Here is a 13,851-nt window from a genome sequence, read left to right as displayed (position 1 = left end):
GGAATGGAGCAACCATCAGCCACCTCCTCTACATGGATGACATCAAGCTGTATGCCAGGAGTGAACGAGACATCGACTCACTGATCCACACCACTAGGATCTACAGCCAGGACATCGGAATGTCATTCAGACTGGATAAGTGTGGCCGAATGGTAACGAGGAGAGGGAAGGTAGTCAGAACTGAGGGGATTGTACTACCAGAAGGCAGCATAGCAAATGTTGAGGACAGCTACAAGTACCTCAACAGGCAAATGGGAACCATGAAGATGCCGCAAGGAAAGCAGCAACCACCAAGTACCTGCAGAGAGTAAGGCAAGTCCTGAGAAGCCAGCTGAATGGAAAGAATAAAGTCCGGGTGATTAACACCTATGCCCTGCTGGTCATCAGGTACCCCGCTGGCATAATAAGCTGGCCAAAGGAGGAGATAGAGGCCACTGACATCAAGACAAGGAAGCTCCTTACAATGCATGGTGGGTTTCACCCCAAGTCCAGCATCCTGAGATGTAAAGCTTGTTAACTTTATTCGAGCAAGGGGACTTCAGCATCGTCAGTTTATTAAGTTTCTTGAAGAAACTGAAGCTGATCACCAGGACTTGCTTTATCACTCTAATGTCCGCTGGTTACGTTTGGGGAAAGTATGTCAACGAGTGTGGGAGCTCAAACAGGAGCTTAGCTCATTTTTGGAGCTACCTGAGAAAGCTGATGATTTTCCTGAGCTGAGTGACACAGATCGGCTTTGTGATTTAGCTTTTGCTGGGGACATACTGATACATATGAATGAGTTGAACGTGAAGCTACAAGGGAAAGATCAGTTTGTGCACGAAATGTTCACAAACGTCAGAGCCTTCAAAACCAAGCTAGCTTTATTCTCAAAGCAAATGTCAAATAAGTCATTCGCTCATTTCCCCACACTGGCTATGGTGAAAGAGGCCCCTCGACATGTGAAAAATTAAAAGAAATCACTGGACAACCTGCACGGAGAATTCTGCCATCGGCTCTCCGAATTTGGAAAAATTGACAAGTCACTTCAACTGGTGTCATATCCCTTCACACAAAACCCTGAAACGGCGCCACAGGAGTTGCAGTTGGAACTGATTGATCTCCAATGTGACGCCGTCTTAAAGGAGAAGTTCAGCTCTCTTAAACTGGATGAGTTTTATGCTTCATTAAGTGCAGCCAAATTTCCAAACATCCAGAAGATGGCACATTTTAACTTCACTACATTTTAGAAGCAAATATTGTACTTTTTTACTCTAGTACATTTATTTTGTAACTTTAGTTACTAGTTACTTCTCATAACCAGATTAATAGAAAAAATACAGTATAAGACCTCAGTGATCTATGGTGAAATTCACAAGCTACTCAGCAGTATTTCAAATTAAATTCTTATAAACTAGCTCCTTCTTTGCCAGCTGCAGCATTAAATGCAATGTACACATTAATGCATCAGTAATTAGTCCAGTAATATGCATTACTCTGAAAATGACTCATTCTGCCTGAGCACTTATGTTTGGTTCTTTAACATATTTTGCTGATAATACTTTAGTACTTTCAGTTATCACAGTATTTCTACACCGTAATATTGCTACTTAAGTAAAAGACCTGAGAGGCTTATCCAGTCTTTACAGCTCTTATATAATAGCATCCTAATGGTGTTCTGGTCAGTAATTGTTGTAAGATCAAGCCTGGGGTCTGGACGTCACCATCCTTTCCAGCGAAACATGACAGCTGAGCTGCCAAATGGTTGGTGCCATCAAGATATGTTAAGAATGATAATCACCAGGTAAGAATTACCAGGAAACAGGGCGAGTGCTCACCGTTTGTTGAGCACAGGAGTCAGAACATACTCAGCTTAACTCATCACAGAGGGGGGGGAAAGCAGCGAGCTCTGCCCAGAGCTGATGAACACACCTGCACCTGTGAAGTTTGGTAATTAAATACCATACAAACAGTAGTGGCTCGACTGCTATGTGCTACAAGAATGCAAACGAGAATACGTCCCAAATGTCACTCCTTTAAATACGACACTGTTACACTTTGAGCCCTGCATTAAAACTTTAAACATGACTTTAGTTAACTAGTTATTACAAGCCAAGCACGTTTTGAAAGAAAACATTTGATGAAAGCAGTTGAGTAAAAAGTGAATTGGAAACCAAGTCCTAATCCTCAAAGTAAATCAGAATAAATGCTCCAGTATTTTCTTCCTCCTGAACATTAGTGGAGGAAAGAAGCCAGTATATTTATTCAGGTACTGTACATATATGTCTAAGTCATGCTACTTTATACTCCACTACATTTCAGTGGGTACTAGTGCATAGCTATGTAAAAAGCAGCAGTTACTAAGTAGTTTGATTTTAAAGTAAGGAAATATGATTTCTATATAAAATATGATGCTGATCTCACAGGTGTCTGCAGGCACCTGTCTGGACAGACGAAGCTCTGCTGGGATTCACCATGTACCCTACTACCATGGTTAGCCTAGCTTAGCACAAAGACCGCTGTGCTAATTTTATAGTTGTAACTCGTACAAGTGCAAACAAAGAGATATCGTACTTCTACTCCATAATTTAGTACAGTAAAAGGGACCATTCTGCATAAAGAGTACTTCAGTGCTGGAAGTACTCAGAGCCTTCACTTTGTACCAATACAATGGTGTAAAAATACTCAAGAAGTGTACTTAAATAAAAGTAGGCAAGTATTATCAGCAAAGCGTAGCAGCTGATCCAGGTGCAGCTGCTTTTAACTGCCTGATGCACAGTTTGGTATTTTAGCCATCACCACGAGAAACCTGAGGGACGGGGAGATGATTCACGGAGGTAGGAAATACTACTACTACTACTACAAAAAAAAATCTGCCTCATAAAAATGACAATCCTCAAACTGTTGCTTTTCAATAAATACTGGATACATGTACATCTTTACACCTACAGCTGTCAGAGAGCCTACACGTGGTGGAGCACAAATACCAAGCAGCAAAGTAAAAATACTCCAGTAAATTACAAATACCTCAAAATGGAATTAAGTATAGTACTTGAGTAAATGTACTTCTGCCCAGCTCAGCGTTGCAGTAGTGACCACTGCATGTAAACATGGGATGTACAATAATTATCAAACTGCTAAAATCAAAGGTAAAAATATTTTACTTTTATATTATTTGGTATTGATCAGAGCTTTGATTGATTTACAATCAGTGTCTGAGCAACTTCAGTTTGAGCTGGTCACCGTGGAGCTTAACTGTCCTTATTATATGATTTCTCTGCTGTACAAATACCTCAGAACAGTACAGTACTTTTACTTCTGATTCTTCAACCAGCAATGGAAGAAGTACTCAGAACCTTTACTTAAAGTAGGAACACCACAGTGTCAAGTAAAACCCTGCATTCAAAATGTTGAAGTATGAAAGTATTATCATCCAAGTATATTTGAAGTACCAACAGTACCAGTACTCATCCTGCAGAAAGGCCCATGTCACAGTAATGTCTCTGATACAGTTTCTCTGACATATGAAGTCACAGTATGAAGTAGTAGGACATGGAAATACTCAAAGGGGTAATTAAGTACAGTATGTGAGTAAATGTACTTGGTTACTTTCCAACACTGACTTCAACTATATTTTGCCATATCACAAATGAACTTTTTTTTTTTTTTTTTTTTTTTGAATGCAGAATTTGTACTTGTCACAGTATTTCTCCGTTGTGGTATTACTGCGTCTCCTCTAGTAAAGGTGCCAGTACTTCCTCCACGCCAGGTGAACGCGTTCAGACCGTCCAGGTAAACGGCTCGCTCCGCCGGTAGACGTGTGCTGACGGATGCTGGATTAACCAGCGCCGGTGGCTGCCTGGTGTTTACTCCCTTTCCCTCTGCTCTCTTGTGAAATCAGCTCAGCAGTAATTGTGGATGATTCACGCGTTTCCCTGGCGTCAGAGCTCGTAGCGCCGGGCGGGCCGATGACAAGCACCGTCAATCAGGCTGAGAGCGACTCCCCGTGGACCGTCGCCAGCAGCCTGGTCTCAACCTGCTGCCAAAGAGGCTGTCAATTCATTTCCACCTTCGTTCGTCCACAGCAGAAAAACCACCATCAGGTTCTTGTGCACTTTTCCCACACACGCACTCGCTCGCTCGCTCTTTTTCTGGGAGACATTATTGCACGAGGTGAACAAACCCTGCTCGTTTCCACCTTCATTCTTTCGTTCCTGACATTTGCAGTTCTCCATTATTGCTCTGTGTTTTGCATCCATCCATTCGTTTTTTCAAACATTACTGCGTTTAGGTTTTTCTGGACAATCCCTGCTCATCCAGGGCAGGAGTAGTTTTTTTTTATTTTTTCCAGATTTCATTTATCCAGCCATATTACCTTTAATTTAATTGGATCGAAATGCCTCCTGAACCAAATATGTACTTTATTTACATGCTATTTATTTTTAAATTAATAATAATAAATATACATTTCATTTCTAGATACATTATTCATGTTAAGACATTCTGTTTGTGCATGTTTCTAACTTGTTCATATTTATTGTACATTTATTCATTTGGACTGTAGTGAAATTATCGTCTTGGTACTTTTAGAATTTTTTTAGTTCGGTACAGTTTATATGTATCTATTCATACATTCATCAGTAAATTATTCACTCATCCATATGTCCTGTACTAAATCATGCTTTGAGCCATTTATATTCACTCATTCATTTATTATCCATTCATTCTAGAAGATATTGACCTGTTGTGATTTTTTTGCAGTACAGTTTGTTCATATATTCATTAATTTGTTCATTAATTATTAATTAATTCATGTTTACCCATTTACTAAAATTGTCTATTTCTTTGTTCATGTATTAATTGCTTAAATTTTGTTTACTTACTGAACTGCCACTCAATATTTACATTTTCTGAATTTTGTTTTTCTTCATTTAGCTCTAGCTTGACACTTAACACCTTATTAATATCTAAAATATTTCCACTGAGTCATTCATGCCATAATCTCCCTGTAAAGCGCTTTGGCCAGTGCATAAAAGTCCATTTACCATTTACCATAACTCGTTAAGTCATTTAATCAGCATTCATCCTTTCAGATTAAGTTTAAATGTAATTAAAATTTACTAACTGAATAATGTTAAACCAAAACAGTCTTTCATTCATATTTTCAGAGGGTTTTTTTATGGACAATTTTATTTATTCATTTATTTATGGGTTTGTTTCGTTAAATAAAAATTCTAGACAGTATTTATTCATCCATCCATCTAGTCATGCTTCAATATTTTCTAGTATTAACTCTTGTTTTTCGTTGCCTGTTTTATTTTGGACAGCTTTTGTTCATCCTTTCCTGCATCGTTCATTCATATACATTGATTTTAGTCATTGGACTCCTTTTGATTGCTTTATCAATTTGATCCTTTCTAATAAATGTCAAATGATCTTTGATGAAACTCTGCTGCTTTTTATTTCATTTTGTGATTAAAGTAACTCAGTAGATGTACTCACATATTCTGTAAAGTACTTCCCAGTATAAGTATATAAGGTAGTTACCATCAGCTCCACCTTTACCAGCTGCAGCATTAAAGTGATGGACACAGTAATTAGTCACTTTGATCCAGTATCAGAGACGTTACTGGGACACGGGCCGTTCTGCTGGACCAGTACTGGTACTGTTGGTACTTCGAGTGTATTTGGATGCCAGTACTTTTACACTGTGGTATTACTTCAGTAAAGCGTCTGACTACTTGTTCACATCCACATTCAGCTACTGAACTCAGTCTCCCATGATGCCTACCTGCGTCTCAGTCAGACACAACCCGCTGGCCAGCTGTTTTCTCTCAGCTCCGACCACGTAGTGATTTTTCTCGAAGGCTCGTTCCAGACGCAGCAGCTGAGAGGGAGAGAACGCCGTCCGGATCCTTTTAGGTTTCCTAGAGAACGGACCATGAAGCAGCAGGTTCTCTGGACTGCTGTCCTCCCCTGAGCAAAAACACAGACACGCACTCATGAATAAAGGTGAGGTTTGAAACCTGCTCTACAGTTTGACAGAAGCACAGAAGTTTCCTCCAGTTTGTTTTGAGAAGAGCTGAAAAGATGAAGATGACAAACAGTAAGACTGTTCAGGTGTGCAGCATGAACTCCACTGCAATTTGGAGACACTAAATAAATCAAACAGCCAGGGGATGACACATACACACTTAAAAAGCTTGTGAAGGCGTTCGTCAAAGGGCAAACATGCATCCCCCTCCCTTGGTGTGGATGCCACCACACCCTCAACCTTCGAGCTCCTTTAAAGTCTTTTCAGCCTACAGCGTCTAGTGAGACTCAGACCGACACCATAAACAGCTCCTAACCGCTTTTTGCCCTTCTTGTCTTGTGTGCTAAAGTTACTATGTGAACTACGGATGCCTGGCTGGGACAAACTGATGCTAGATCCAAAGCCACAGTAAATGTGGCAGTCCAGCAAAACGCTCTTGTTACTGCTGATGTGGCACAAAGCACAGACGTTACACGAAGCTAGTTACTCCCAAATTAAACACCACATCTGAATCTTCTGGCTGCTTTTAACCCTCTCTATGTCAAACAGCTAAAAACACCACAGAGAGATGTAAAAATTAAAGAACACAAAAACACACAACATGGTCTCAAAGAGAAGTAAAAGGAAAAAAACTAAGCAACTAGAAATAAGACATTTAAAACATTATGGCTTTAGAGTTAGCTTAGTCCATAGTAGCCTTTTTATTGTATCGCTCGGTAAATGGAACAAAATTAATACAAATTATAAAGTACAAATGTCAATGTTCATCACAATGATGGCGGCCAAAAATCTAAGATCACACTGAAAATCTGACATTTTCATGTAAATAATCAGAACATTTGAGGATTTAGAAATGCTTCAAACAAGAAGTTACGACATGGAAGATAAAGACAAAATGTTTGAGCTTCTGTCCTGGTCACATGTTCAGACCACTGAATATATAAAAACTGGACAAACCTGCTGTGAAGTTATAAAAAGAAAAAAGATTCACTCCCCTACAGTCATCATGGAAGAGGAAATTAGCTATAGAAAGGGCAACCGTTTTTTGTACCAGGCTGTAAACATGTTTACTTCTGCTGTAAAGTCGGGCGGTTTAACACAGGGGTCTGTGGGGACCGGCTCCCTTTTGGTGCCAGCCTCAAGTGGCCGTTTGAGGAACTGCAGGTTTTGGCACTTCAGCAGTGGCTTCATTCCTCGGCCTCGTGGTTCAGACGATACTCGGGTGGGTTTGATCTCTTCACCAGAGGCTTGTTCAGATGAATCAACATGCAGCCCAATGACAGTGCCTCCAGTTTCCAGCAGACCTTTGCTTCCTAAGCAGCATTGTGATAGCGGAAAACATCCACTGAGTCAAAGGGTCAGATTGTTACTCTGAGCAACGGGGGCAAATGGAGGTTTCTAAGGGGACACTTCACTGCACTGTCTGCAGAAACAGGCTCTGTTCACTGACAGAGGAGCTAATTCATCAAACACTTCAAATAAAGAACAGGACAAATATGACAACATTTCCATTAGCTGTTCCACTTTCCACAGCCACTGAATGAGCTCTGCTAGCTCCCAACAGCTTTGTTCATGGCCCCTAATCTCAGAGATTCATCAGAAAACTACAAGTTCATTAGTACAATTGCTGTTGATGGTATCTATTCTGACTACAGTTCCATTTGGATTTGGATTTGAACCATCCCGGTTCAGACTCATAATTCCATAAATGACTGCAGAATGCCCATTTTTTCAGACTTTCTTTCCCACTTTGCTCAACTGAACATAAAGTGTCATTAAATATGTGCACTACTATTGTTGAAACTACTCCTGAACTTACCAGCATCTTAGAGGTTAATGCATCACTTGGTGTGTTTCTGCAGTTATTCAGAGGTGGAATCTGTTTGCTCATTTTACTTAAGTGAATCTGATTTATTCCACACTGAAAACATCGTGTTGACATTAACAAAACAGACCCTACTTTGGTTATCAGACGTGTTGTCGTGCAGAGACATTGGCGTATAGTGTTTCTTTGTGTCTCGCTTTGGTTCCAAACCCACATTCGTCATCTGCTTCATTTTTCTGTTTATTGAAATCGCACAGATATTTTACATAAAAACAAATCCATGCACAAGTTCTTTTAACCACTGCAGCTCAACTGAAAGGAGACAAAGCGGCGACACATCATACGCAAAAAAGTCGGTTGATCGGTGGCTTCGAGGAGGCGAGGAGAACAATAATGTCGTGCAGAAAGCAGACACGTGCTCACGCCTTATCTTCAGTGTTAGCTTCAATAATGTGACATTCATATGCAAAGCCGAAGTCACGTGCCGTGACTTGTGGTCGTCTCGGCTTGCAAATATGACGGTTGATTTCTGTTGAATGTCAAATAACCCGAGATGATGCTTTAATGCAACTTTACTGGCAGGTCAGGAACGAAGTCCTGGAGCCTAAGTCCTGGTTTGGGTTTTGCACGAAATCAAAGACTCGGAGGCCGCGATCACACCAAGAGAACAAACAACAAAGCTTTCACGAGAAGAAATCAGCCAGCAAAGTGAAGACTTTAATTTGTAAAACAGCTGACTAAACTCCTGTTTTAGTCTCCAACAACCTTTAGTTTGGTTTTGACCCTTTTAAACAACAGCAGGTGACAAACTGGGAGCAGATAATGACAACATGCTGGAGGGCTGCAAACCAATGGCCTTACACACACACACCTACAGCAATGGTAGATTCCTTTGCAAAGGTTGAAAACACATGGCCAGGCTTTCTGTGGACTTCAGGAAGCAAAACAATGTCCACAGAGAAAAAGGAGCACTAGTTACACTAAGTGGCCAAAAGTATGGACTCGGATCTGTTTTTCCACTTAAGGGAAACCTTAAAGCTCCTGAAGGTAATGTTATCTTACACAGGTGTTCTTCAGTAACAGTGTCCACATGCACAAAGCCATCGGTGACCTGGGCAAACAGCGTGCTGTGTGGCTAAATGGTTGAGTGTTAGGTGACCCCCAGCATCTGCAGAAAGGAACAAGGTCCATAACCATAATGAAGGGTTTATTATTATAACCAGCCACTGAACCTTTTAACCTAGACCGAGACCCTTCCCTAAAGCTAACCAAACATGACCCTTCCATAATTGTTGCTGACAAAGCTCTGGTGCACTCCTGTGGGTCCTGGGACCAACAAGGCTGGAGGACTTGTTGATCAGCTGTGGAAGAACGTGACCGGCCTGTGCAGCATCGCAACCTCAACCTCATCCAGCACCCGACCTGTGATCAGTGCTGATGTTCTCGTGTCTAGATGGGAGTGAATCCCTGCAACTGGTTCAACATCTGGTGGGAAAACTAAAAGCAGGAGGGTGGAGACTTTTGTCTACATACATTGTATTTGTGCTCATATAAGTTAAGCAAGAATCCTCAATCCCCACAACAGGCTGCTTGTTCTCATCCGCTGTGGATGAATCCTGGGAACTGTCAGTCTTTTTATAAACAGCACAAGCAAAGCACTGTGTGCACACACAAATCATCACAGTGAACATGTGGTGCCTTCAGTGAGTGCATGAAGCTCTGACCTTCATAAAGATAAGGTTCTTTATTGTCGTCGTACAAAACATGCAACGAAATTCATGTGCACTCAAGAACCAGCCTCAAATATATAAATATAAAAACAGATAAGATAAATAAATGCTCATACTCGCATCACACTACACACCAAAACATGGACTCGGTGCCAGTGTATGAATTAAAGAGAAATTTTAAAAAAAGGTCCATTTCACATGAGAATAAATTATTACACAAATACATTTTTGCACATTAATACTGGATTGTATTTGGAGGGTGTCAGTTCAGAGTTCGCAGCGGTAATGGCTTTGGGATAGAAACTGTTCATGAATCTTCTGGTGCGTGTTTTGATAAACCTGCAAAGTCACCACACACGGGCCGCATCTTGGTGCTGGTGCTGCGCCAGGCCTGTCACCTTCAGCGCTCACGTACATCATCAGTTCTTAAAACGAGGTTTAACTCTGCCTTTGAAGCAGCAGAAACGACGGTGAGACACTTAAAGCATCTCTGCAAACGTTAAAATCAAAATCAGACTCCAAGAATGAGGCAGTGTGCAGCCAAACAGCTGAAGGCTGAGAACAAGCCCTTTCTCTTTTCAAGAAAATGATTGGAATCAGGTGAAAACTGACGTTATGCTCAGTTTTCTTTACCATCAGAGTATTCACAGAACAAAACTCCCACTCGGATCTGGATCTCAGTCTGTAGCGCAGAAACATGAGCCAAAATATCTTGGGTTGAGATGAAAAATGTTGCAAAAACAAAAAAGAAGTGCAGAGAGACGGGAACATATTTTCTGCCTCTGACTCTTCACTGACAAACGGCTTCAGCTGCTGTGATGAAAGAAGAAGAAGAATGTAAACAAGGCCGACGAACGAGCTGTCAAACGGGTCAACTGGCGGGTGGCTGGTGCTTTTCTTTCAGAAGAGAGGACGAGAAAATCACAAGCTACACGGCTGCAGGTGACTTGTGAGGAAGATGAGGAGGAAGAGAAAGAACAACAATCTCTTATTTCCTGTCTCTTGTTTTTGTTATTATATGAAGAAAAGAGAACAGGGAGTGGGGTGAGGAAGAAGAGGAGGAAGGAACTGAAATCGGAAATGGGGAAAGAAAGGAAGGAAGGGAGGAGGAGGAGCGAGGAAGAGTACAAGAGATGAAGAGGAGAAAGACAAAGCAGTGAGGAGGTGGAGAGAATGGATGAAAAGTAAAAAGGAGGGAGGGAATAAAGAAGCCAAATGAAACGTGTACATCAGAGAGAGGAGGAGGCGACGAAGAAGCCAAAACATAAGCAAAAATCTGGAGAGTGTTTCACTGTCAGAGGAGGAGGATGAGGAGGATGAGGACAAGATTAGAAGATTAAAAAAGAGGCTCTGTTAAAGGACGAGTTCACAAATTTCCAATCTATTTCACGTGCATTGTTTTACTGTCAGTCAGGGGCTCAGCACGCCGTTCACTGTTAGTAGCAGTCGTCTACTACTAGTTACCAGATGCAGTATATATTTTTCTTTTACTCTGTTTTATCATTTGTTTGCAGACTTTATTTAAACTCTTAATTTAGATATTTTTGAAAAGAACTTTGAGCTGCATCTCATGTCTGAGGGCTGCTACTAATAACCATCCTGATGATGATTAGTATTAGTAGTTAAACCAGCAGAACCAGTAGTAACAGGCTAGCAGCAGCATTAGTAGCACGGCTGGTTGCTCCTGCTCTGGTGGACAGTCTCATCCTGTCTCGTGTGTTTTCGATGCGACTGATGGACAAAATCTTCTAGCTCTTTTGTGCAACAGTGTAAAAAGTGAACAGTCTTTCAGTCCAACATCTTCCAGTTACACAATGTTTGTGTTACTGTGTTGTCTGTGAAACTAAACCAAATAACTCTGCACTACAGAGACTTTTACTTTGGAGGACTACCACTGTATTTACCTAACTCAGGACTGCTGGAGCCTCATGTTCTCTTTAGATGAACTATATGAAGATTAGAATATGTGGGCTTAGTCCCCCTTCACTTACACTGGAGCCATGTTAGACCCGTATGAGCATTGATGTGTTTTTCTTAGACAGGCTTGAAAAAATGTGAGCCATTAACAAATCACAAACACAAAATCCTGAAAACGCTGTTGGTGTGAGGGAGGAGGAGGTGGTTGTGGGGGCAGATGGTACATCAGGCTCCCCTGGCACTGAGACAAGTTCAGACCTGCCCGTGTGCACGTCTGCAGCGTGCTGACACGGGAGGTTACTTTAACAGGAGAAGCAACAATAAGGACGCTTCATGTTACAGTGCACAAGAAACAAAAATAGGGAAAACTGTGTCACACGACCCTGATCTGTTCTGCACTGATACTGAACACACTGAGCATTTGCTTGTCTGCAGACGTACAAACTACCAGAGGCGTCGGCTCAGCTGTAGTTTATGCTGCTGGTGAACTGTGTTAGATCATGTATAGGCCAGTTTCTATCAGAGAGGCCAAACACAAAGTCAAGGAGGATTCACTGCCCGACTGTTGGATTAGACCAAGTTGGGTGTACCTAATAAACTGACCACTGACTGCATATCCACACACACATATGGAACTGGACAGCTTCTGTGTAAATATACCTCTGTTTTCCTTTAGTGCAACTTTCACATATTGTGTGCCAGTTGAAAGTCTACTAGGTTTGCAGTGCTCACACCCTGGTGGAGGCTACGAGTTCATGTCCAGACAATGACAGTAAGATGGTGGAGCTCTCATGTCTCTTTGTCCTATTTGTTTTGGGTTCACACCAGAAACCCATCATTCAATCAGTGACTCTCCGTGTGTTTAGATCCGTTTCTTTCCCAACAAGCACCTGCTCAGCTAACGGTCACTCTCTTTACTGTCTACATGTCTGATTAGCCGGTGAGTAGCTAACAAAGCTGGCCGTGCTGCCCAACTTGATTAACGGCTGAAACGGCACAAAACATGCAAATACAACTGTAAAGGCGAGTGGAGAACGAGGTTGAGAGGCTGCACGATTACAGTCAGTAGAAACACAAGGTGGCTCAGTGGAGGCCAAGAAACACAAACTGTCTGTCCCAGCTGGACACTGCACAGTACGCACTTATTCATTTCACTTCTAAGTACCCTAAATCTCCCAGTAAAAGTTCAAATCAACAACACTACAGTACATCCAACAGCGTTGACCCCAGAGTGTCAGTCACGCCACAGAAACCTCATTTCATCCATTTACCTTCACCAGATGCTTCCACTCGCTGTGAAGCTGCTGTCTGTACAAGTCAGCCTTTCAAATTAAAAGCCCTCAACCAAATGCAAGGCTTTAATTGTGATGCATCTTAACAGGAAGTGTTGTCGCAGCCCAACACCGATCAGCAGCTCTGCCGTCACTGAACCAGTCGAACAGCGGCCTACAGCACTGGAGCAGGCTGCTGATGCTGTGTCAGCCAGAGTCACGAGTGGCCTCATGTACATTCAGCAGCTGCTGTGGAGCTTTCAGCCAGAATCCAGAAGCTTCCTCAGCAAACAGACTTTGACCAGTTGTCATGGACGCTCATCGCACCGGATGAATTTTAAACATTTGTTTTTTCTTATGTTTATTTATTTAACCCGTCTTGAAAACATCATCATCATCAACATCAATGTTTCCTGACAACAAATCTCAGTTTATCTTTAAACTCCAGAAACAAAACTGCAGATGAGGCAAGAAAAGGGAGAATAAATAAATAAAAACAGGAGTGTGTGTGCGCCATGTGAGCTGTGCACAGGCCGTGCACAGGCCGTGCCCTGACCCTGCAGCAGCTCCAAACAAACGCAACATGCAGTGAACTGTGTACAGAAGGTAACAGAGTGGGTCCAGTGGCCTCATTAGTGAGTTTATATCAGCACTAATTTACATTTTTCAAACTAAAACCTATCAAATATTCCCACTGTCTCAGACATTTAAGAAAATAAAGCCGAGTATTTTTAAGTGTTTTCTAAAATTTTAAAACTGTTCACTGATAAAATAATCCACAGATGAATCTGTAATGATGGTGCACGTCGACGACGGGGGGTCAAAACAGCTAAATGCAACCGTAAACATTAAAATCTGATTAAATGTTTCCATGACAACTGGACAAACATCACCTCTTGATGAAGACCATGTGACATAGCTGAGAGCTCCAGAACACAGGAAAAGCCTCTGAGCCTGCTGTGGATGGAGTCGCCTCAGGGACCCAACTGTCCCTAGACCCCCATGCTGAGCCCCTCAGGTGTGCACCCGGCCTGTCCTGCCCCCCAACACACACACACACACACACACACACACACACACACACCCCTTACCACA

At 41.9% G+C, this 13,851-nt stretch overlaps 1 protein-coding gene across 1 annotated transcript in view; it reads right to left on the bottom strand.

Annotated features, from left to right (window-relative positions):
* Positions 1–13,851, bottom strand: part of emx3 (empty spiracles homeobox 3) — a 25,380-nt gene that overhangs the window by 6,490 nt on the left and 5,039 nt on the right. Inside the window, 1 exon segment of the mRNA XM_020594106.1 lies at positions 5,771–5,955. Within this exon segment, the coding sequence (XP_020449762.1) occupies positions 5,771–5,955 (185 nt within the window).

This window comes from Monopterus albus, unplaced genomic scaffold, assembly GCF_001952655.1.
Source record: "Monopterus albus unplaced genomic scaffold, M_albus_1.0 scaffold21.1, whole genome shotgun sequence".
In the NCBI taxonomy this organism is placed as follows: domain Eukaryota; kingdom Metazoa; phylum Chordata; class Actinopteri; order Synbranchiformes; family Synbranchidae; genus Monopterus; species Monopterus albus.
The sequence above is the reverse complement of the archived record's forward strand: the minus strand, read 5'-3'. Positions and strand labels throughout refer to the sequence as shown.